Source organism: Mustelus asterias, chromosome 23 (assembly GCF_964213995.1).
Source record: "Mustelus asterias chromosome 23, sMusAst1.hap1.1, whole genome shotgun sequence".
In the NCBI taxonomy this organism is placed as follows: domain Eukaryota; kingdom Metazoa; phylum Chordata; class Chondrichthyes; order Carcharhiniformes; family Triakidae; genus Mustelus; species Mustelus asterias.
This window is the reverse complement of record NC_135823.1, coordinates 12214030-12238876: the sequence shown is the minus strand read 5'-3', so window position 1 is coordinate 12238876 and position 24847 is coordinate 12214030. Positions and strand designations below refer to the sequence as shown.

The window sequence follows — 24847 nt, the reverse complement described above, 5'->3', positions numbered from 1 at the left end:
AGATGCCTCCAGGACCTCCCACATCCTACACTGGGAACAACACACTGGTTTCACACTCATACTGGACACTTTATGTCAAGTAAGACAGTGAAAAGTTAATAAGAGTGTAAGGAAACAAAAACTCACCCCTGCTCGTCCAAGCCCTGTGAGCCAAAGCCCTGACAGCTCACTCAACTTCCCACTCACTCTGCTGCCCGCTACGATGCTGCCCGCTGTATACTTTGGTGCGCTTTTAAACCCTCCAAAAACTTCCCCAGGCCTCTCCTGGCCCGACTTCCGGTTTTGAAAAAAAACCTCCGATTTTAAACCCAAAATTAACTGAAAAAATAAATAATTAATTAAAGTCAGAAAACCCACTCTCTTACCCTCAGCCTGCTCCTGGGAACAAATCCCTGATATTAACAACTGATATTAAACCCAAACAACTGAGATTAAACCCAAACAACTGAGATTAAACCTAAACAACTGATATTAAACCCAAACAACTGAGATTAAACCCAGAACAACTGATATTAAACCCAAACAACTGAGATTAAACCCAAAACAACTGAGATTAAACCCAAACAACTGATATTAAACCCAAACAACTGAGATTAAATCCAAACAACTGATATTAAACCCAAACAACTGAGATTAAATCCAAACAACTGATATTAAACCCAAACAACTGAGATTAAACCCAAACAACTGATATTAAATCCAAACAACTGAGATTAAATCCAAACAACTGATATTAAACCCAAACAACTGAGATTAAACCCAAACAACTGATATTAAATCCAAACAACTGAGATTAAACCCAAACAATTGAGATTAAACCCAAACAACTGAGATTAAACCCAGAACAACTGAGATTAAACCCAAACAACTGATATTAAACCCAGAACAACTGAGATTAAACCCAAACAACTGATATTAAACCCAAACAACTGATATTAAATCCAAACAACTGATATTAAACCCAAACAACTGAGATTAAACCCAAACAACTGAGATTAAACCCAAACAACTGATATTAAATCCAAACAACTGAGATTAAACCCAAACAACTGAGATTAAACCCGAACAACTGATATTAAATCCAAACAACTGAGATTAAATCCACAACAACTGGGATTAAACCCGAACAACTGAGATTAAACCCAAACAACTGAGATTAAACCCAAACAACTGAGATTAAATCCAAACAACTGAGATTAAATCCACAACAACTGGGATTAAACCCGAACAACTGAGATTAAACCCAAACAACTGAGATATACACCGATGACTGTGTGGCCAAGTTCCCAAAAAATTGATGTTCAAGTTTGCTGATGACACCACCGTAGTGGGTTGGATCTCAAACAATGACAAGACAGAGTACAGGGTATAGAGAATTCAAGTTTTTAGGTGTCCAGATCACCAACAACCTGTCCTGGTCCACCCATGCCAACACTACAGTTAAGAAACCCCACCAACACCTCTACTTTCTCAGAAGACTAAGAAAATTTGGCATGTCGCTATGACTCTCACCAATATTTACAGATGCACCATAGAAAGCATTCTTTCTGGTTGTATCACAGCTTGGTATGGCTCCTGCTCTGCCCAAGACCACAAGAAACTACAAAAGATCGTGAATGCAGCCCAGTCCATCACGCAAACCAGCCTCCCATCCATTGACTCTGTCTACACTTCCAGCTGCCTCGGCAAAACAGCCAGCATTATTAAGGACCCCACGCATCCTGGACATAGTCTCTTCCATCTTATTCTGTTGGGAAAAAGATACAAAAGTCTGAGGTCACGTACCAACCAACTCAAGAACAGCTTCTTCCCTGCTGCCATCAGACTTTTGAATGGACCGACTTTGCATTAAGTTAATCAGGAGGTTTGCTAGTGCCACACGGGAGGATTTAAACTAGTTTGGCAAGGGGGTGTGAACCAAAGCATAGGTGAATTAACTGAAGGGGAACCAGAGAGTAGGGCCAGTAAGACTCAGAGAAAGAGTAGGCAGGGTGTGGTTGCTAATCAAAGAGGGTCTGGTGGACTGAAGTGCATTTGTTCAATGCGAGAAGTATAACAGGTAAGGCAGATGAACTTAGAGCTTGGATTAGGACTTGGAACTATGATGTTGTTACTATTACAGAGACTTGGTTAAGGGAAGGACAGGATTGGCAGCTTAACATTCCAGGATACAGATGTTTCAGGCGGGATAGAGGGGGATGTAAAAGGGGTGGGGGAGTTGCACAACTGGTCAAGGAGAATATCACAATTGTACTGCGATAGGACACTTCGGAGGGCTCATACAGCGAGGCAATATAGGTCGAGCTCAGGAATAGGAAGGGTGTAGTCACAATGTTGGGGGTTTACTATAGGCCGCCCAACAGGCAGCGAGAGATAGAGGAACAGATATGTAGGCAGATTTTGGCAAGGTGTAAAAGTAACAGGGTTGTTGTTGTGGGAGATTTTAACTTCCCCTACATTAACTGGGAGTCACTTTGTGCTATGGGTATGGATGGGGCAGAGAGGAGGATTTCTTGAAATAGCATGTAAATAGTCCAACTAGGGAAGGGGCCATACTGGACTTGGTATTGGGGAATGAGTCCGGCCAGGTCGTCGATGTTTCAGTTGGGGAGCAGTTCGGGAACAGTGACCACAACTGTGAAGAAGGAGATGGTCTGCACTTGAACCAGAGGGGTACCAATATCTTGGGGGGGAAATTTGCTAATGCTCTTAGGGAGGGTTTAAACTAATTCAGCCGAGGGGTGGGTACCTGAATTGTAGCTCCGGTGTACAGGAGGTTGAGAGTAGTGAGGTCATGGATGAGGTTTCAGGGTCGCAGGAGTGTACTGGCAGGCAGGAAGGTGGTTTGAAGTGTGTATACTTCAACACCAGGAGGATCCGGAATAAGGTGGGTGAGCTTGCAGCATGGGTTGGTACCTGGGATTTCGATGTTGTGGCCATCTCGGAGACATGGATAGAGCAGGGACAGGAATGGTTGTTGCAGGTTCTGGGGTTTAGATGTTTCAGTAAGTGCAGGGATGGTGGTAAAAGAGGGGGAGGTGTGGCATTGTTAGTCAAGGACAGTATTACGGTGGCAGAAAGGACATTTGATGAGGACTCGTCTACTGAGGTAGTTTGGGCTGAGGTTAGAAACAGGAAAGGAGAGGTCACCCTGTTGGGAGTTTTTTATAGACCTCCGAAAAGTTCCAGAGATGTAGAGGAAAAGATTGCAAAGATGATTCTGGATAGGAGCGAAAGTAACAGGGTAGTTGTTATGGGGGACTTTAACTTTACAAATATTGACTGGAAAAGCTATAGTTCGAGTACTTTAGAGGGGTCGGTTTTTGTCCAATGTGTGCAGGAAGGCTTCCTGACGCAGTATGTAGATAGACCAACAAGAGGCGAGGCCACATTGGATTTGGTATTGGGTAATGAACCAGGCCAGGTGTTAGATTTGGAGGTAAGTGAGCACTTTGGTGACAGTGACCACAATTCGATTACGTTTACCTTAGCAATGGAAAAGGATAGGTATATACCAAAGGGCAAGAGTTATAGCTGGGGGAAAGGAAATTATGATGCGATTAGGTGAGATTTAGCTGGCATAGGTTGGGGAAGGAAACTGCAGGGGATGGGCACAATTGTAATGTGGAACTTGTTCAAGGAACAGCTACTACGCGTCCTTGATAAATATGTACCTGTCAGGCAGGGAAGAAGCAGACGTGTGAGGGAACCGTGGTTTACTAAGGAGGTTGAATGTCTTGTGAAGAGGAAGAAGGAGACTTATGTTAAGATGAGACATGAAGGCTCAGTTAGGGCACTTGAGAGTTACAAGTTAGCCAGGAAGGATCTAAAGAAAGAGTTAAGAAGAGCCAGGAGGGGACATGAGAAGTCTTTGGCAGGTAGGATCAAGGAAAACCCTAAAGCTTTCTATAGATATGTCAGGAGTAAAAGAATGACTAGGGTAAGATTAGGGCCAGTCAAGGACAGTAGTGGGAAGTTGTGCGTGGAGTCTGAAGAGATAGGAGAGGCACTAAATGAATATTTTTCGTCGGTATTCACACTGGAGAGGGACAGTGTTGTCGAGGGGAGGACTGAGACGCAGGCTGTTGGACTGGATGGGATTGAAGTTCATAAGGAGGAGGTGTTAGCAATTCTGGAAAGGGTAAAAATAGATAAGTCCCCTGGGCCGGATGGGATTTATCCTAGGATTCTCTGGGAGGCTAGAGAGCAGATTGCAGAGCCTTTGGCTTTGATCTTTGTGTCATCATTGTCTACTGGAACAGTGCCAGAAGACTGGACAATAGCAAATGTTGTCCCCTTGTTCAAGAAGGGGAGTAGGGACAACCCTAGTAATTATAGACCGGTGAGCCTTACTTCTGTTGTGTGCAAAGTATTGGAAAGGATTATAAGAGATAGGATTTATAATCACCTACAAAGGAATAATTTGATTAGGGATAGTCAGCACTGTTTTGTGAAGAGTAGGTCGTGCCTCACAAACCTTATTGAGTTCTTTGAGAAGCTGACCAAAGAGGTGGATGAGGGTAAAGCGGTTGATGTGGTGTATGTGGATTTCAGCAAAGCGTTTGATAAGGTTCCCCATGGTAAGCTTGTGCAGAAAATACGGACACATGGGGTTGAGGGTGATTTAGTGGTTTAGATCAGGAATTGGCTAGCTGTAAGAAAACAGAGGGTCATGGTTGATGGGAAATATTCATCCTGGAGTTCAGTTACTAGTGGTGTACCGCAAGGATCTGTTTTGGGGCCACTGCTGTTTGTCATTTTCATTAATGACCTGGATGAGGGCGTGGAAGGATGGATTTGTAAATTTGCGGATGACACTAAAGTCGGTGGATTCGTAGACAGTGCGGAGGGAAGTGGCAGGTTACAGAGGGACATAGATAAGCCGCAGAGCTGGGCTGAGAGGTGGCAAATGGAGTTTAATGCGGAAAAGTGTGAGGTGATTCACTTTGGAAGGAGTAACAGGAATACAGAGTACTGGGCTAATGGTAAGATACTTGGTAGTGTGGATGAACAGAGGGATCTGGGTGTCCATGTGCATAGATCCCTGAAAGTTGGCTCCCAGGTTGATAGGGTTGTTAAGAAGGCGTACGGTGTGTTAGCTTTTATTGGTAGAGGGACTGAGCTTCGGAGCCAGGAGGTCATGCTGCAACTGTACAAAACTCTGGTGCGGCCGCATTTGGAGTATTGCGTCCAGTTCTGGTTGCCGTATTATAGAACATAGAACAGTACAGCACAGAACAGGCCCTTCGGCCCACGATGTTGTGCCGAGCTTTATCTGAAACCAAGATCAAGCTATCCCACTCCCTATCATCCTGGTGTGCTCCATGTGCCTATCCAATAACCGCTTAAATGTTTCTAAAGTGTCTGACTCCACTATCACTGCAGGCAGTCCATTCCACACCCCAACCACTCTCTGCGTAAAGAACCTACCTCTGATATCCGTCCTGTATCTCCCACCACGAACCCTATAGTTATGCCCCCTTGTAATAGCTCCATCCACCCAAGGAAATAGTCTTTGAACGTTCACTCTATCTATCCCCTTCATCATTTTATACACCTCTATTAAGTCTCCCCTCAGCCTCCTCCGCTCCAGAGAGAACAGCCCTAGCTCCCTCAACCTTTCCTCATATGACCTACCCTCCAAACCAGGCAGCATCCTGGTAAATCTCCTCTGCACTCTTTCCAGCGCTTCCACATCCTTCTTATAGTGAGGTGACCAGAACTGCACACAATATAGGAAAGATGTGGAAGCATTGAAAAGGGTGCAGAGGAGATTTACCAGGATGTTGCCCTCTTTTTAGGTCAAACCAAATAAACAAACTCAGATTAAGTCAGGACAAAGTAAAAGGGGCCGCTCCCCAAAAAGGAGGGGGAACAGCCCGAACAGAAATCAAAGTACAAAGGAAACTTAAAAACATCAAATTAAAATGTGATTATTAGGGTCAATAACGCACCCCAACCCCTGCGGTGCCCAGCGGGCGCGGAAGGCGTCAACCGTGCCCGTGGACACCGCATGCTCCCTCTCCAGGGACACCCGGCCGCGAACGTAGCCGCGGTAGAGGGGCAGACAGTCAGGATGGACGCCCCCCTCGATCGCCCGCTGCCTGGACCGGTAAATGCCGCGTTTCACCAGGCCCAGGAGCAGGTTCACGAGGAGGTCGTCATCCCGACCCTCCCCTCTCCGCACCGGGTGTCTGTAGATCAGGAGCGTGGGACTGAAGTGCAAACAAAACATCAATAAAAGGTTCTTTAGGAAAACAAAAAGGGAGTGCTGCCTAAGACACACAACATAGAGGTATGGTGGGAAAATCGTATGAGGAAAGGCTGAGGAGCTTGAGGTTGTTTTCGTTAGAGAGAAGAAGGTTAAGAGGTGACTTAATAGAGGCATACAAGATGATCAGAGGATTAGATAGGGTGGATAGTGAGAGCCTTTTTCCTCGGATGGTGATGGCTAGCACGAGGGGACATAGCTTTAAATTGAGGGGTGAGAGATATAGGACATATGTTAGAGGTAGGTTCTTTACTCAGAGAGTAGGAAGGGCGTGGAATGCCCTGCCTGCAGCAGTAGTGGACTCGTCAACATTAAGAGCATTCAAATGGTTATTGGATAAACATATGGATGATATTGGAATAGTGTAGATTAGAGGGGCTTTAGATTGGTTTCACTGGTCGGCGCAACATCGAGGGCCGAAGGGCCTGTACTGCGCTGTAATGTTCTATGTTCTAACTCAGTAAGCTTTAAGGTACTGATGGATAAAGATAAGTGTAGTCCTCAAGTTAAGGTGCTAAATTGGGGGAACGCTAATTACAACACTATTAGGCAGGAACTGAAGAATGTAGATTGGGGGCAGATGTTTGAGGGCCAATCAACATCTGGCATGTGGGAGCCTTTCAAGTGTAAGTTGTAGGGATTCAGGACCAGCACATTCCTGTAAGGATGAAGGATAAGTATGGCAAGTTTTGGGAACCTTGAATAACGAGAGATATTGTGAGCCTCGTCAAGGAGTCACGGGCATTCGGCCTCTGATATTCGGGTAAGCGTTCTCCAAGGCGGCCTTCACGACACACGACGGCGCAGAGTCGCTGAGCAGAAACTGATAGCCAAGTTCTGCACACGAGGACGGCCTAAACCGGGATATTGGGTTCATGTCACGCTATCTGTAATTCCCACAGCTTGCCCGGACCTGCAGAGTCTCACTGGCTGTCCTGTCTGGAGACAATACACATCTCTTTAACCTGTCTTAATGCTCTCTCCAATCACATTGCTGTATCTTAAAGACTTGATTAGCTGTAAGTATTCGCATTCCAACCATTATTCTGTAAATTGAGTTTGTGTTTTTATATGCCCTGTTTGCGAACAGAATTCCCGCTCACCTGAAGAAGGGGCTTAAGGCTCCGAAAGCTTGTGGCTTTTGCTACCAAATAAACCTGTTGGACTTTAACCTGATGTTGTTAGACTTCTTACTGTGTTTACCCCAGTCCAACGCCGGCATCTGCACATCATAATCATCAGCAAGTCAACCTGAGTCTGTGGCCCCGCCCACCATTTGAAACCGTCACAATGCCCGGCTGCTTGACGGCAGCTCCGGACCAATGGGAAGAAAGGGGGCGGTTTTGGAAGACCGATCCGGAGCGGCTGGTCCTCCAACCAATCGGTGTGAATGAGGGGCGGGCTGAGGGTAGCATGCGCATCGAGGCGGTGGAGAGACGGATCTTTGTCGAATGCGGAATAAGTAAGTGGAGAAAAACACCAGATTGAAGGGGTGGTGGATCCCGCGGGTGGGCGGAGAGGCTTCGTAAGCACATTGCGTAAACCGCAAAGCCCGAAAAAGAATTTTCCGATTGCCAGTTCTCCCGTTTTTCATCGAGAGCGGCCTCAGATTTCTCCCAGCTTCAGAGCCGGATTCAGAGCCGCCATCTTTATTGCGGGCAATGTGCTGAACAGCGCATGCGTGGCCGCCATCTTTGTAGCGGCCAATCTGGGAACAATGTTCATCAAACTGCTTCACACTCGTGAATTAGAATGTCTGATTGATGAGGCAGAAAAGCCCTGTATGTCCAAGGCAGAGACTATATCTGTATTTATATTGTGACTTTAACATCATAAAACTTTTCAAATCATTTCACAGAAATGTTCCAAATTAACATGCAGCCACACAAGGAGATATTACAGCAGGTGACCAAAGGCTTGCTTAAAAGAGGGAGGTTTTAAGGAGAATCTAAAAGGAGGACAATGAGGTGGAGAAGTTTAAGTAAGTTCCAAAGCTTGTGGGCAACAGAAATTGAAAGATCCAATCGCAGTACGAGTAAAATCAGGAGTGTTCTGATGCCGGAATTTGATGAATGTAGAGATGTCGGAGGGTGTGTGGCTGGAGTAAATCGAGAGGAGCGAGATTATCGTGGAATTTGAAAAGAAGGATATGAATGTTAAGATTTTGGTTGTTATTAACTAGAAAAAATTGTAGATCGGTGAGCACACGGGTGATGGTGGAGTAAACACACAGCCAGCAGAGTTTTAGATAATCTCAAGATTCCAGGGAGGTTGAATGTGTGAGGCTGGTGGGAGTGTGTTAGGATAGTTATGTAGTGGTAACAGAGGAATGGGTGAATGTTTCAGCAGCTGATGAGCTGAGACTGGAGTGTGGTCGGTTAATGTTACTGAAGTGGAAATCGGTGGTCTTGGTGATGATGTCGATGAAAACACATCTTGGGATCAAATATGATACCAAAATTTTGAACAGTTTGGTTCAGTGTTAGAGGGATGGTGTCACTGTCTTGGGAGTGGAGTTTGTAGATGTGACAATGGCCTCAGTCTGCCCAGTAATTAAATGAAGTAATTTACTCAATGTCAGACAAGTTGGGATAATGTGTACCTTGAAGAGGAACTTGGAGGTGATTGTGTTCATTTAAGCCTTCCTGATGGTGAAGGTTCAGGGTTTGTCAAACTTCCGGTTGTGTTGAAGATAGATGCAATCTGTCTCCTTCATACCTGCCACTACGAGCTCTCATGAGCTCTCTTTGCTCTCATAGATGCCAAATGTTTGTGTAGATTCAGGCTGGGTCACTCGCCTGAGGGACATTCGTGAATCAGTTTGGTGTTTATGACAGTGCAGCAGTTTTCATTCTCATATTTTCCTCATGCTGGCCTGACGAATTAGCAGATGTATTCAGTGCAATTTCCCAATTTGCCTTTGTGTTTTTGTGTGTTCTCTCATTTTTTTTTTTGGATTGCAGTCTGGAAACTGAAGCCAAAAATCACCAGGATCTGACAGAACTGCCCAGTTTGTAATAGCCTGAATATCATTGGATTTTCAACATGGAAAAAGAAGGCACCGTTCACAGTGGGGAGAAACCGTACACGTGTTCTGTGTGTGGACGAGGATTCAGCCAATCATCAGACCTGTCAGAACATAAATGCAGTCACAATGAGAAGAAGCTGTTGGAGCCTGGGGATTGTGGGAAGGGATCCAACTCCCCGTCTGAGCTTGAAACTCATCCGTTCAGTCACAGTGGGGAGAGACGGTTCACCTGCTCCGAGTGCGGGAAGGAATTCGGTCGGTTGCCTAATCTGTTGAAGCATAGGTACATTCACACTGGGGAGAGACCATTCAGCTGCTCCACATGTGGGAAAGGATTCACTCAGTCATCTAACTTACGATCACACCAGCGAATTCACACTGATGAGAAACCTTTTAAATGCCCAGATTGTGGAAAATGTTTTAAACGTCCTGGGAACCTGATTTCCCATCAACTAGTTCACACTGAGGCAAGACCTTTCAGCTGTCCACACTGTGGGAAGGGTTTTAAGAGTTCTGGGAAACTGATGACCCATCAAATAATTCACAGAGATGAAAGACCTTTCAACTGCTCGCACTGTCAGAAATGCTTTAAAAGTTCAAGGGAACTGAAGTTCCATCAACGTGTTCACACTGATGAGAGACCTTTTAAATGTCCCAACTGTGAAAAGTGCTTTAAAACCTCTGGGGATCTGATGTCTCATCAAAGTGTTCACTCTAACGAAAGACCTTTTAAATGCCCAGATTGTGGGAGGTGTTTCAAACGTTCCAGTGAGCTGAGGTCCCATCAACGACTTCACACTGACAACAGATCTTTGAAATGCTCAGACTTTGAGAAGTGCTATAAACGTTCCAGTGAGCTGATGTCCCATCAGCGAGTTCACACTGACAAAAGAACTTTGAAATGCTCAGACTGTGGGAAGTGTTTTAAACGTTCCAGTGAGCTGATGTCCCATCAACGTGTTCACACTGATGAGAGACCTTTCACGTGCTCTCACTGTGGGACTGGGTTCAAGCATTCAACCAACCTCACTAAGCATCTGCGCAGTCACAGCGGAGAGAGACCGTTTACCTGCATCAGATGTGGGAAGAGCTTCACTCAGTCATCCCATTTACTGACACACCAACGAGTTCACACTGATGAGAGACCTTTTAAATGCCCAGATTGTGAAAAGTGTTTTAAATCTTCCAGTGACCTGATGGCCCATCAACATGTTCACACTGACGAGGGACCTTTTATATGCTCAGACTGTGGAAAGTGCTATAAATATTTCCAGGGGCTGATGTCCCATCAATGTGTTCGCACTGTGGAAGGGTTAGATTTATGAGAACACCGGCAAAACTAGCAGAAAGGGTTAAAGCCACAGCCAGGCTGAAATATTAAAGCTTACAACAGGAAGACAAATTGTGAGTAACCATCCCACCACGCCAGATGGAACCAGACAGCCACACATCAGCTGGTGACATCAGAGATAGTAACAACAATGGAGATCTAAGGAGAACTGGCCACCTGAAGGATCCGGAACAGTGTCCTTAACATTGGCCAATCTGGCCAGGTGCGTATTTGGATGAGGAGGACAGCGGTATCCACAAGTTGCCAAGTATTTCTTTGTAAAATGTAACCTGAATCACAAATAATTTCTATGTAGCATGTAATATGAGATATTTCTGTGCAATTTGACAGTTTCAAAGCTGGTAGCTGGGATGAAGAGAGATTTATAAGAGAAACATATGGTTACAAAACACAGACCGTTGGAATTTAGTGGCGACCTTGGGTATGACCAAGGGCTAACGGGGGATTAATTATGGAATGATTAGATTTATGAGAACATAGACTGCAGCAAAAGTAGCAGAAAGAGTTAAAGCCATTGCCAGGCTGAAATATTAAAGCTTACTGCAGGAAGACAAATTGTGAGTGACCAGCACGACCCTCAGATAGAACCAGACGGCTACACACCAGGTTGTGTGTACCAGAGAAAGTAACAACAATGGAGATCCAAAGCACTGCTTATCATGACTCCACCATGTCGGAGAAGAACACACAAAGTTTTCGTCCGCCACAGAAAAACAAATCAAAAATCATGGTTGCTGAGGTGATAGTTGCAGTAATTAATCAATTTACATGTCAGTAGGTATGATTTCATATCACGGAGAAGTAGAAACAATCAACACAGAAGATAAAGGGGAAACAGTACAAAGTAACATCACCAGGGCAACTGAAACAGCAGCATTGCGTGAGATCGCCTAACCAGGAAAACAGGACCATAGATCTCGTCATCATCAATCACAAGTATAGTTCTGTAATGACAAGCTGAATTAACAGATAATGGCCCAATCTGAACACTGAATGTACACATTGTAGCATGAAATAGTATAAAAATGCAATTGGATTCCACCTGAGCAGTTACTCAGAAGAATAGCCGAGTTGGTTCTCTGGGTGCATTCCTGTATATATGGTACAAGCTTGAATAAATCTCTTGTTGAAACTCCATATGGTCTCAAATACTCCACTTGTTTGATCTGTCCAACAACTCTGAGGAGAAATCAGTCAGGAGCTCTCAAGTGGGGCGAGATTCAAGAAATCATCAGACCTGACTAAACAGCAGTGAAAGGAGAGACCTTTTAAATGCCTAAAATGTGGGAAGTGCTTTACATGTTCTGGCAATCTGATATCCCATCAAATTGTTTACAGTGATGAGAGACTATTGTGGGAAATTATTTTAGGTGGCCTGATTAATTTAAAGACTGAATCTTTTCATTGAACATTTCATTTCACAAAGGCAAAAACAGTTTATTCAGTTCAATGAAATTCTTCAGTTAAACTAGTTTTTATTAAAACATTAAAAAGTTAGAATCAAAAACATTACAAATTAACAATATTCAGACAAACATACAATTAGGACAAGACAAATCTCATTTTGGTGAAAATGGGAGATCAATGGTTCCACCTACAAAGCTAATGAGCTAGCAGGCTCAGATTTCATGCCAAAGAGCAGAATATTTATAGTTTTTGTTATCAGATTAATCAGCCCAGCACTTAATTAAAAGCAATTTCATTCTTTCGCTGTTCTGTCAATCTAACCATAAGACATAGGAGCAGAATTAGGCCATTCGGCCCATTGCATCTGTTCCGCCATTCAAATATGGCTGATTTTTTTTCTCATCCCCATTCTCCTGCCTTTTCCCGATTACCTCTAATCCCCTTATTAATCAAGAACCTATCTATCTCCGTCTTAAAGACACTCAATGATCTGGCTTCCAGAACCGTCTGTGGCAAAGAGTTCCACAGATTTGCCACTCTGGCTGAAGAAATTCCTCCTCATCTCTGTTTTAAAGGATCGTCCTTTTAGCTTGAGGTTGTGCCCTCTGATTCTAGTTTTTCCTACTAGTGGAAACATCTCCACGTCCACTCTATCCAGGCCTCACAATATCCTGTAAGTTTCAATAAGATGCCTCCTCATCCTTGTAAACTCCAATGAGTACAGACCCAGACCCCTCAACCGTTCCTCATATGACAAACTCTTCATTCCAGGGATCATTCTTGTGAACCTCCTCTGGACCGTTTCCAAGACCAGCATATCCTTCCTTAGATATGGGACCCCAAAACTGCTCACAGTAGTCCAAATGGTGTCTGACGAGAGCCTTATACAACCTCAGAAGTACATCCCTGCTCTTGTACTCTAGCCCTCCTGACATGAATGCTAACATTTGTCTTCCTAACTGCCGACTCAACCTGCATGTTAACCTTAAAAGAATCTTGAACAATGACTCCCAAGTCCATTTGTGTTTCTGATTTCCTAAGCATTTTCCCATTTAGAAAACAGTCTATGCCTCCATTCCTCCTTCCAAAGTGCATAACTTCACACTTTTCCACATTGTATTCCATCTGCCACTTTTTTGCCCACTCTCCTAACCTGTCCAAGTCCTTCTGCAGCCACCCTGCTTCCTCAATACTACCTATCCCTTTACATTTCTTTGTATCATCTGCAAACTTAGCAACAGTGTCTTCAGTTCCTTCCTGCAAATTGTGAATATAGTGAAAAGTTGTGGTCCCAGCGCTGACCCCTGAGGCACACCACTAGTCACCGACTGCCATCCTGAGAAAGACCCCTTTATCTCCACTCTCTGCCTTCAACCAGTCAGCCAATCCTCTATCCATGCCAGGATCTTACACTTAATTCCATGGGCACTTAACTTATTTAACAGTCTCCTATGCGGTACCTTGTCAAAGGCCTTCTGGAAATCTAAATAAATCAGGTCCACTGGTTCTCCTTTATCTAACTTCTTTGCTACCTCCGCAAAGAACTCAACAGATTTGTCAGACATGACCTCCCTTTGACAAAGCCGTGCTGACTCAGTCCTACATTATCATGAACTTCTAAGTAGTCCGCAATCTCATCTTTAATCATGGACTCTAAAATCTTGCCAATGACTGAAGTCAGGCTAACCGGCGTATAATTTCCCATCTGCTGCTTCCCTCCCTTCTTAAACAGCGGTGTGACATTCGCGACTTTCCAGTCCTCTGATACCCTCCCTGTCTCCAGTGATTCTTGAAAGAACACCACCAATGCCTCCACAATTTCCTCAGCTATCTCTTTTAGAACCCTGGGGTCTAGTCCATCCAGTCCAGGTTATTTATCCATCTTCAGACCTTTCAGTTTCCCCAGAACCTTCTCCTTAGTGTTGGCCACTACACTCACCTGTGCCCCCTGATTCTCCTTGAGTTCTGGTATCCCACTGATGTCTTCCACCCAATCATATTTTGACACCTTCAGATATTAATCTGTCATTCGTCTGTCCGTTTTACGGAAGTTCCCAAAAGTGGTTTCTTATGATTCAGCATTTCTCGAACCAATTTAAACTGGTTCTATTGAAGGCACCTTTATCTACTGGACTTATTCCTCCGGCTTAGATATGCAGTGGTAATTTACTTTGTTGCATTATTTGTGCCTGACTTGTGCTGATATCTTTCATGAATACATCTTTAATGGCATTTTTAAAACATTTCTTCGAGACATTATTAAGATATTACTAACATATTTTGTATTATTCTCAAACCACATATTAAAACATTAGCTGCTAATTATCCTCATGTTGGGTATTTAGAATTAATCAGAATTCTTAACTACAATTCCCCCTGTTGGCTATATTGGCTAAAAGCCATACAAGGCCAAACTTGTGTCTAAAAACTCTATTAATGTTATCTACCCTATCCTACTTAAGTATTTTCTTTATAATCAAAGTGTTAATGCATCTTTAACTGATTCTTTATTGATGCTCATAAAGTATTAATTGTTTTTAGTTAAAAAATGTTCTTTAAAAGGATGCTCTATTGTATTCATTATCATAAGTGGGAGCATCTAAAGAAGTTGAAGCCATTGGTAATTCTTTTCTTCCTTGATCGATGCTACTCTTGCAACAGTCTGGTATGTGGTCGAACAACAACATTTGAGTAGCATTATACTCACAATAATCATCAGTAAATAAACAAAAAAGATATGTAGCTTCAACTAATCTGTTCTTTCCCAATATTCCGACCTATCCTGTTGTCTATTGTTCCAGAGAGAATGGCTCTGGTTTTTCTAACTTCTTGACCTCCTTCCGAATATGAGTTACCAGATTGGTGTTATTCTCCGAAATATCTGATATGCAGGTGCAGCATTTCGATCCAATCTAAGCGAATGTTCCTTCTCTTGCTGCAAGAATGCAAGAGGTAGGTTCTTTACGCAGAGAGTGGTTGGGGTGTGGAATGGACTGCCTGCAGTGATAGTGGAGTCAGACACTTTAGGAACATTTAAGCGGTTATTGGATAGGCATATGGAACACACCAGGATGATAGGGAGTGGGATAGCTTGAACTTGGTTTCAGATAAAGCTCGGCACAACATCGTGGGCCGAAGGGCCTGTTCTGTGCTGTACTGTTCTATGTTCTAATGAAGTCCAACACCATCCCATTCTGTAACACAACTGTACATATTGCGACCATTTTATCACTGATTTGTGACAAAGCAGTAGCTGTGTCATTAGCTACTCTTTCTAAGATAAGCAGTATTGTCCAATTACATTGTCAGTCTTTTTTTTTTAACTGGTCGGTGCAACATCGTGGGCCGAAGGGCCTGTTCTGCGCTGTAATGTTCTATGTTCTATGTTCTATATCCTGGCACCATTATTCGGAAGAAATAGTCTATGCCCACTGCAGTACGTCGACATCTGGTAGTGTCCTCGGGTAATTAATCAGTGTGGTAAATATGTGTAACTACATATTCTAAGTAACAAACTCCTTTCCAACCTGTGGCAGCCCTGGGTACGATTTGTTTCCACAAATCCAATAGGTTCCAATAAGTGTTGGGTATATTGAATGCTGCACATGTGATCATCCTCCGGTGGGTTTAAGCAAATCCTGTTCCTGATGTCTGTGGTGTAGATTTAATTTACTAATCCCAATATCTATGCTTCCCTGATCACCATGATGCATAATATTCCTTGTTCCTCTAATCATATCAATTAGAATCAAATTGGGTGCTCGTTTGGCTGTAATCTATTCAAGGAAAAAAATCTGCACTTTCCCCACTCCTTTGTAAATTCCACTGCCCTTCCTCTAGGTTTCCTGAACAATTGGGTTAATTGATCCCATATTATTAATTCATCCCATCTTAAAGGGATTGTCCACAAAGGAAACCTCTTCCCCGCAAGAAACATACCCAACATTTAGATACATCAGCTGTTTTAGCGTAAGTGTCTCAAATACAGATAAGTGTCTGTTAAACTCCTGAAAATCTACTTGCACTAAGCAAATCATACATATTATTACAAGATGTAATATAATCATTTTTTTAACCATTTGTTAGTACTCAAATTGTGTTGATGTCAGTAACAGTTATGTACTTATTTTAACCACGCTCTGTTTTTGTTCTTGTCCAAAGATTGTTCTACCTTGTTATTCACTGATGTTTTCTTTCCTCAATGGATGGTTGATTTTCTTTTCGTGTATACAATTCTGCAATTTTACAATATGGCCCCAAGGCCTCACAATTAGAATCAGTAATCATAAATTTAACATTTTATTATAAACATTTCCAAGATTGCTTTACTATACCATCCGATTAGATTAAAAAGTCTACAACATTTTAATACAAATTTATCCAGATTCTTTTTGCTAATTTAATCCTTTGGGTAATGTTTTAGCTGTGTCCAGTGTCTCCATCAAGGACCGGGTTTTTCATCAACCAATGCACATGTTTCTCCTGCAATGATTATTTCAAATGGCCCCTCCCATGTAGTGCTTAATCCTTTTTTTTCAGACATGAATTGTACCATAACCCCATATCCTACAGTTGGTAAATTTGGATTTTCTTTCTCAGCTAATTTCGTCCAATCTTTATATTGTTATTGAATGACTACTTATTTTTTTTAAAGGAATGTATTTGGGTTATTAAGTCTTTCATGCATTGATAGACTGCTTCTTTTCCATTTATTAACTCCCCTCCCCCTGTAATAATGTCTTCTGGGAGATGCATTGCTCCACCTGTCATCAGTTCAAATGGGGTTAATCCTGTTCCTCGAGATGGAGTGGCTCTTTGAATAGAATTGCAGGTAAAGCCTGCACTCAATTATTTCCTCATTCTAATATGGCTTTAGCCAAACTGTTTTTAAATTTCTGCTTAATCCCTAACATTCTACATACTTCTCTCAGAACTCTCCCAGTGAAGTGAGTTCCCTGATCTGAGTCCAATTGTAATTGCATTCCCCATCGGGGTATGATTTCATTGGCTAATATCAAAGCTACAGTTTTGGCTGTTGCATCTTTACATGGGAATGCTTCTACCCATCAAGTGAATTGATCAATAATCACTAAACAATAACTTCCTTTTCTTCCTTGGTAAAGGTCATGTGAAGTCCATTTGTAAGTTTTCTCATGGTCCCTTGGGTCTGGGTTGATTTCCCATTTTTATTTTGTAATGTTCTGGTTCTACTTGAGCAGACTGAATGCATTTTTGCAGAACATGGCGATCATTTCTCCATATCCTTCCACCAGCAGCAATTCTTAATTAATATGGTCATTTTATCTCTGCTAGTGTGTGCTACTCCATGATATAAATTCATCAGTGTTTGGTTTATTGCTTCCAGAGCTATTATTTTCTTATCTTTCCTCCATATTCCAGCCCATTCTTTCTTTCCTCCCAATTCTTTCCCTCTGTTTTTCTCTTCTTCTGAGACCTGTTCTTGGATCTGTTTTATGTCTAATTCAGTGTCATCTTTGGTTTGTATAGCAGCTATATCAGTTAATTAGGTTTCCTCTAACTTTTGTTCTAATAATCTTTAGCTGCTAAATCTGCTTTGTAATTCCCTTCTTGGTTCTTTCTAGTGATTAGTTTGTGTGCTTGAACTTTGATCACAGCTGCTTGTATTCCATCACTTTCTTCGCAAAAAAACATGAAATGATTTACTGAGATTTGGTAATCCTAAAGCTGGAGCCTTAGCTAGGGCTAATTTTATGTCAGTAAAAGCCTGTATTACCTTGTCTTTCCAATCTATGTTTTTCTCTGCTAAGCCTTTCTCCATTGGTCGAATCTTGCAGTGGTTTTGCTAGTATTGCATAATCTTCCACAAAATTCCTACAATAATTTGACAATCCTAACACTTGTCTCACTCCTTTCACTGTGTGTGGTTGTGGTAAGCCTTCTTTTGATCTTCTGGAATTTCCTTCCTGCCTTGTGAACCAATCAAAACATCATCTACATATTCTAGAATGGTGATTCCTGCACATTTAATAGGCTTGATTATTTGTGCCATGTGTTTGTGAAAAATGGTTGGACTATTGTGAAACCTTGTGGTAGACGAGTCCAAGTGTATTGTTGATTTCCCACTGTGAAAGCAAATTGGTACTGATGAGCTTTTGCTATTGGAATCGGCCAAAATCCATTGGCCACATCTAATACAGTAAAAATCATTTGATCTGTCCCAATTGTGTCCAGATCGCTAGCTGGATTTATAATTATTGAGTGTGCCCATGTTGCATATCTGTTTAGAGATGTGTAATCCAGAGTTAACCTATAACTTCTGTCTTTTTTTAAAAAATCGGCCATATAAGTGAATTAGTAGAAGACACTGTCTTTGTCACTACTCCTTGTTTTTCCAACTGCGCGATAATGCATCTAACAGCTTGAGCTTGTCCCTGAATCTTTTCTGGTGGGACATTTGAACTTCCACAATCTTGTTTATTTCTCGCCCAAATTCGAGGCTATTGTGCAGCCATTTCCTTCCCCAAGATTGATCTCTTTTCCCAATCTGTTTGAATCATAGAATCATAGAAACCCTACAGTGCAGAAGGAGGCCATTCGGCCCATTGAGTCTGCACCGACCACAATCCCACCCAGGCCCTACCCCCACATATTTACCCGCTAATCCCTCTAACCTACGCACCTCAGGGGCAATTTTAACCTGGCCAATCAACCTAACTCGCACATCTTTGGACTGTGGGAGGAAACCGGAGCACCCGGAGGAAACCCACACAGACACAAGAAGAATGTGCAAACTCCACACAGACAGTGACCCGAGCCGGGAATCGAACCCGGGACCCTGGAGCTGTGAAGCAGCAGTGCTAACCACTGTGCTACCGTGCCGCCCCTTACTACTGAAATACTGCTACCCTAGAAATGCTAGATTTCCCTTTTCCCTATTTGTTCTGTTTCAATATGTGGTGCCATTTGATGTTTCCTGCTCTGGCATCAATTATCGCTCCTAACTAGACAATAACTCTATCCCCAGAATGCTTCCTTCTTTATTTTGACACATTCAGATTTGAAAATGTTTTTTAATTGTTGATATACTGAGTAGTGCGACTTTAACTTCCCCAGTAACTCCATGTTATTCTATTGCTTGATCAATGGTTGGTAAATTCAAGTCTGTTAGTATTATAGTTGTCCTCATATCAATTAACTTGATACAATTCTGTCCTCCTAGCATCTCCATATACATCGGGAAATCCATATCACCATCAGACTCTAGGGGTGCCAATTTTCATTTTGCAGTTAACAATTTATGAAGTTTCTCTGCTGTGAAACTGACTTCTATAGCATAATAGAATCTTTGAAACAGAAATCAAACTTTTCAATTTGATTCCAGTTAGTAACTTATTTTGATTATTCATTCTTCATCTTAAAATAGCATTGTTGTATTAAAGTAGCTCGCTTGAACACATTCTTCCTATGTTAGTGATATAAACTTTCTAATGTCAATTAATCACCCTGTTTACTTCCTTCAGTGTTTATTTATTCTGCTGAATTAATTCTCTTTTGAGCCCACCTTATATCTGTTGTGATTTTCAACTTTCCCATACTTAAAATTTATATCTGAATGTACTCTACTTTTGGACTACTTATCTTATTCTCATGATTTGTTTGCTGATTTTAAACTTCCACTCCTCACAATCTAATCAAAATGCTGTGAGGTCACTGCCATTGTTGAATAGCCCTAATTTAATTGGCGCTGTTATCACGAAATATCCAATAGGGGCAAATGTAAACTTCACACTTCCCCACCTACTCTATTTTGTGTAATTTCCGAAAGACATTCTCCCCCTTTCCTATTTTATTTTGATTTGGATTAACAATTCAGATTAATTGTTGCAAATTTTAAAACACAAAGATTCATCCTGTTTAGGATGAATGGGTTAACTTTCTGCTTGTTTCAAATTTGGCTTGTTTACAGAAATCTTTGGCAATGTGCCATTTTTACACAGAAAGCATTTTTTGACCTTGGAGTTGTATCTTTTTAAACCCATTTTTTAAAAAATGGCTTTTTAATTATAATTTTTACAAGTTCTGCATTGTTAAATTACCATTTAACTCTTATTTCTCTTTTTCTTTAAGTTGTATCTTCTATATTTTACAACTTATCCATCTTTTGACTACCATTTAATTCTCCAGCATTTTTAAACGGTCTGTTTTAACTAATAATCTTAAAAACACACCAAAGAGTTCACAGTGACAAGAGACATTTTAACTGTCCAGAGTGTGCAAAGTGATTTTGTGAGTTCCAAGGAACTGATTTGCCATCACGGTGGCACAGTGGTTAGCACTGCTGCCTCACAGCGCCAGGGATCTGCGTTCGATTCCCAGCTTGGGTCAGTGTGCGTGGAGTTTGCACATTCTCCTTGTATCTGCGTGGGTTTCCTTCAGGTGCTCCGGTTTCCTCCCACAGTCCCAAAGACGTGCATTGACCAAGCTAAATTCTCCTTCAGTGTACCCAAACAGGCGCCTGAATGTTGCGACTAGTGGATTTTCACAGTAACTTCATTGCAGTGTTGATGTAAGCCTATTGTGACACTAATAAATAAACTTTAAAATAATTAAGCTTCAACCATGTTATCAACAACTGAGGATAAAATGACGATTAAAGAATCGGATAAAGGAACATTTTCCTTGGAAAAGGGTGAACACCGGTGCCCTGCAAGACTGTGTCTTCAGCCCCTTACTATGCTCCTTATACACCTATGACTATGTGGCCAAATTCCCTACAAAATTGATTTTCAAGTTTGCTGATGAAACCATTGTAGGGGTCGGATCTCAAACAATGATGAGACAAAGTATAGGAAAAAGAATCTGGTGAATTGGTTCGACAACAACAATCTCTCCCTGAATGTCAGCGAAACAAAGCAGATCGTCATCGACTTCAGGAAGTGCAGTGAAGGACATGCCCCTGTCTACATCAACAGGGATGACGTGGAAACAGTCGAAAGCTTCAAGTTTCTTGCTGTCCAGATCACGAACAACCTGGCCTGGTCCCTCCAGTAAGAAGTCTCACAACACCAGGTTAAAGTCCAACAGGTTTATTTGGTAGCAAATACCATAAGCTTTCGGAGCACAGCTCCTTCATCAGATGGAGTGGATATCTGTTCTCCAACAGTGCACAGACACAGAAATCAAGTGACAGAATACTAATTAGAATGCAAATCTCTACAGCCAGCCAGGTCTTAAAGGTACAGGCAATGTGGGTGGAGGGAGCATTCAACACAGGTTAAAGAGATGTGTATTGTCTCCAGACAGAACAGCTAGTGAGATTCTGCAAGATCAGGGGGAAAGCTGTGGGGGTTACTGATAATGTGACATAAATCCAACATACCGGTTTAGGCTGTCCTCATGTGTGCGGAACTTGGCTATCAGTTTCTGCTCAGTGACTCTGCGCTGTCATGTGTCGTGAAGGCCGCCTTGGAGAACGCTTACCTGAAGATCCAAGGCTGAATGCCCGTGACTGCTGAAGTGCTCCCCCACAGGAAGAGAACAGTCTTGCCTGGTGATTGTCGAGCGGTGTTCATTCATCCATTGTCGTAGCGTCTGCATGGTTTCCCCAATGTACCATGCCTCGGGACATCCTTTCCTGCAGCGTATCAGGTAGACAACGTTGGCCGAGTTGCAAGAGTAGGTACCATGTACCTGGTAGATGGTGTTCTCACGTGAGATGATGGCATCCGTGTCGATGATCCGGCATGTCTTGCAGAGGTTGCTGTGGCAGGGTTGTGTGGTGTCGTGGTCACTGTTCTCCTGAAGGCTGGGTAGTTTGCTGCGGACAATGGTCTGTTTGAGGTTGCGTGGTTGTTTGAAGGCAAGAAGTGGGGTTGTGGGGATGGCCTTGGCGAGATGTTCGTCTTCATCAATGACATGTTGAAGGAAATGCCGCAGCTTCTCCGCTCCGGGGAAGTACTGGACGACGAAGGGTACTCTGTCCACCGTGTCCCGTGTTTGCCTTCTGAGGAGGTTGGTGCGGTTTTTCGCTGTGGCGCGTCGGAACTGTTGATCGATGAGTCGAGCGCCATATCCTGTTCTTATGAGGGCATCTTTCAGCGTCTGGAGGTGTCTGTTGCGATCCTCCTCATCCGAGCAGATCCTGTGTATTCGGAGGGCTTGTCCTTAGGGGATGGCTTCTTTTACGTGTTTAGGGTGGAAGCTGGAGAAGTGGAGCATCTCCACATCTGGTCCCTCCATGCCAATGCTATACTTAAGAAAACCCCCCAATATCTCTATTTTCTCAGGAGACGAAGCATGTGCTCTACAACTCTCAACAATTTTTACAGATGCATCAAAGAGAGAATCCTTTCTAGAAGTATCACAGCTTGGTATGGCTCCTGCTCCAACCAAGACTGCAAACTACAAAGGCTTGTGAATGGAGCCCAGTCCATCACACAAACCAGCCTCCCATCCACTGATTTCGGCAGCTAGCATAATCAAGAACACCACGCACCCTCTTCCACCTTCTTCCATCGGGAAAAAGATACAAAAGTCTGAAGACACATACCAACCGACTCAAGAACAGCTTCTTTCCTGCAGCATCAGACTTTTGAATGGACCTACCTCACATTAAATTGATCTTTCTCTACACCCTAGCTATGACTGTAGAACATTACATTCGGCACCCTCTCCTTTCCTTCTCTATGAATGGTATGCTTTGTCTGTATAGCGTCCAAGAAACAATACTTTTCTCTGTAAACCAGTACATGTGACAATAATAAATCAAATCAAATCCAGTGACTTCATATCTAACTTTGTGGACTTTTCTGTTGTTAATAACAGAAAAGGTCCTTAGAGATGGGATTTACGACCATTTAGAAAGATGCGGATTAATCCGGGATAGTCAGCACGGATTCGTGAAGGGCAAGTCGTGCCTCTCAAATTTGATAGAATTTCTTGAGGAGGTAACTAAGTGTGTTGATGAAGGTAGGGCAGTTGATGTCATATACATGGATTTTAGTAAGGCGTTTGATAAGGTCCCCCATGGTTGGCTTATGATGAAACTGAGGAGGTGTGGGATAGAGGGAAAGTTGGCCGATTGGATCGGTAACTGGCTGTCTGATCGAAGACAGAGGGTGGTGGTCGATGAAAAATTTTCGGATTGGAGGCAGGTTGCTAGTGGAGTGCCGCAGGGATCAGTGTTTGGTCCTCTGCTCTTTGTGATTTTTATTAATGACTCAGAGGAGGGGGCTGAAGGGTGGATCAGTAAATTTGCTGATGACACCAAGATTGGTGGAGTAGTGGATGAGGTGGAGGGCTGTTGTAGGCTGCAAAGAGACATAGATAGGATGCAAAGCTGGGCTGAAAAATGGCAAATGGAGTTTAACCCTGATAAATGTGAGGTAATTCATTTTGGTAGGACTAATTTAAATGTGGATTACAGGGTCAAAGGTAGGGTTCTGAAGACTGTGGAGGAACAGAGAGATCTTGGGGTTCATATCCACAGATCTCTAAAGGTTGCCACTCAAGTGGATAGAGCTGTGAAGAAGGCCTATATTGTGTTTTATTAACAGGGGGTTGGAGTTTAAGAGCTGTGGGGTTATGCTGCAACTGTACAGGACCTTGGTGAGACCACATTTGGAATATTGTGTGCAGTTCTGGTCACCTCACTATAAGAAGGATGTGGAAGCGCTGGAAAGAGTGCAGAGGAGATTTACCAGGATGCTGCCTGGCTTGGAGGGTAGGTCTTATGAGGAAAGGTTGAGGGAGCTAGGGCTGTTCTCTCTGGAGCGGAGGAGGCTGAGGGGAGACTTAATAGAGGTTTATAAAATGATGAAGGGGATAGATAGAGTGAACGTTCAAAGACTATTTCCTCGGGTGGATGGAGCTATTACAAGGGGGCATAACTATAGGGTTCGTGGTGGGAGATACAGGAAGGATATCAGAGGTAGGTTCTTTACGCAGAGAGTGGTTGGGGTGTGGAATGGACTGCCTGCAGTGATAGTGGAGTCAGACACTTTAGGAACATTTAAGCGGTTATTGGATAGGCACATGGAGCACACCAGGATGATAGGGAGTGGGATAGCTTGATCTTGGTTTCAGATAAAGCTAGGCACAACATCGTGGGCCGAAGGGCCTGTTCTGTGCTGTACTGTTCTAATACATGATGTGGAGATGGCGGTGTTGGACTGGGGTAAGCACAGTAAGAAGTCTCACAACACCAGGTTAAAGTCCAACAGGTTTATTTGGTAGCAAATACCATAAACTTTCGGAGCGCTGCCCCTTCGTCAGATGGAGTGAAAATCTGTTCTCCAACAGTGCACAGAGACACAGAAATCAAGTTACAGAATACTAATTAGAATGCAAATCTCTACAGCCAGCCAGGTCTTAAAGGTACAGATAAACCCACATTATCTGTACCTTTAAGATCTGGCTGGCTGTAGAGATTTGCATTCTAATTAGTATTCTGTAACTTGATTTCTGTGTCTCTGTGCACTGTTGGAGAACAGATTTTCACTCCATCTGACGAAGGGGCAGCGCTCCGAAAGCTTATGGTATTTGCTACCAAATAGACCTGTTGGACTTTAACCTGGTGTTGTGAGACTTCTTACTGTTCTAATACAGCCAGGATAGAGATATGGGTGGAGGACCCCGTGTTCTTTGGTTGCGATATCAATTGACTTAAGTGTTATTTTGCTTTTTGATGTTTCAATCACAATGGAATCAGGAAACAGCCCAGCATTGGTTACAGTGCAGAATGTCCTCTATCATCAGCAGAGAAACTGCTGACGTAGGCGAATTGTGAATTGGACATGCGCATTGCGGT

At 42.9% G+C, this 24847-nt stretch overlaps 1 protein-coding gene across 2 annotated transcripts; it reads left to right on the top strand.

Moving 5' to 3' along the window:
- Positions 1–7657: 7657 nt before the first annotated feature.
- LOC144510489 (uncharacterized) lies at positions 7658–11787 on the top strand. Of its 2 annotated transcripts, XM_078239945.1 has the most exons (3): positions 7668–7733; positions 8130–8252; positions 9235–11787. In XM_078239945.1, the coding sequence occupies exon 3, from the start codon at positions 9317–9319 to the stop codon at positions 10622–10624; it is 1308 nt and encodes a 435-aa protein (XP_078096071.1). In that variant the 5' UTR covers positions 7668–7733; positions 8130–8252; positions 9235–9316; the 3' UTR covers positions 10625–11787. The 2 variants fall into 2 exon arrangements, with proteins under 2 accessions (XP_078096070.1, XP_078096071.1); XM_078239944.1 differs by lacking the exon at positions 8130–8252 and having other exon boundaries at positions 7658–7733.
- The last annotated feature ends 13060 nt before the right edge of the window (positions 11788–24847 follow it).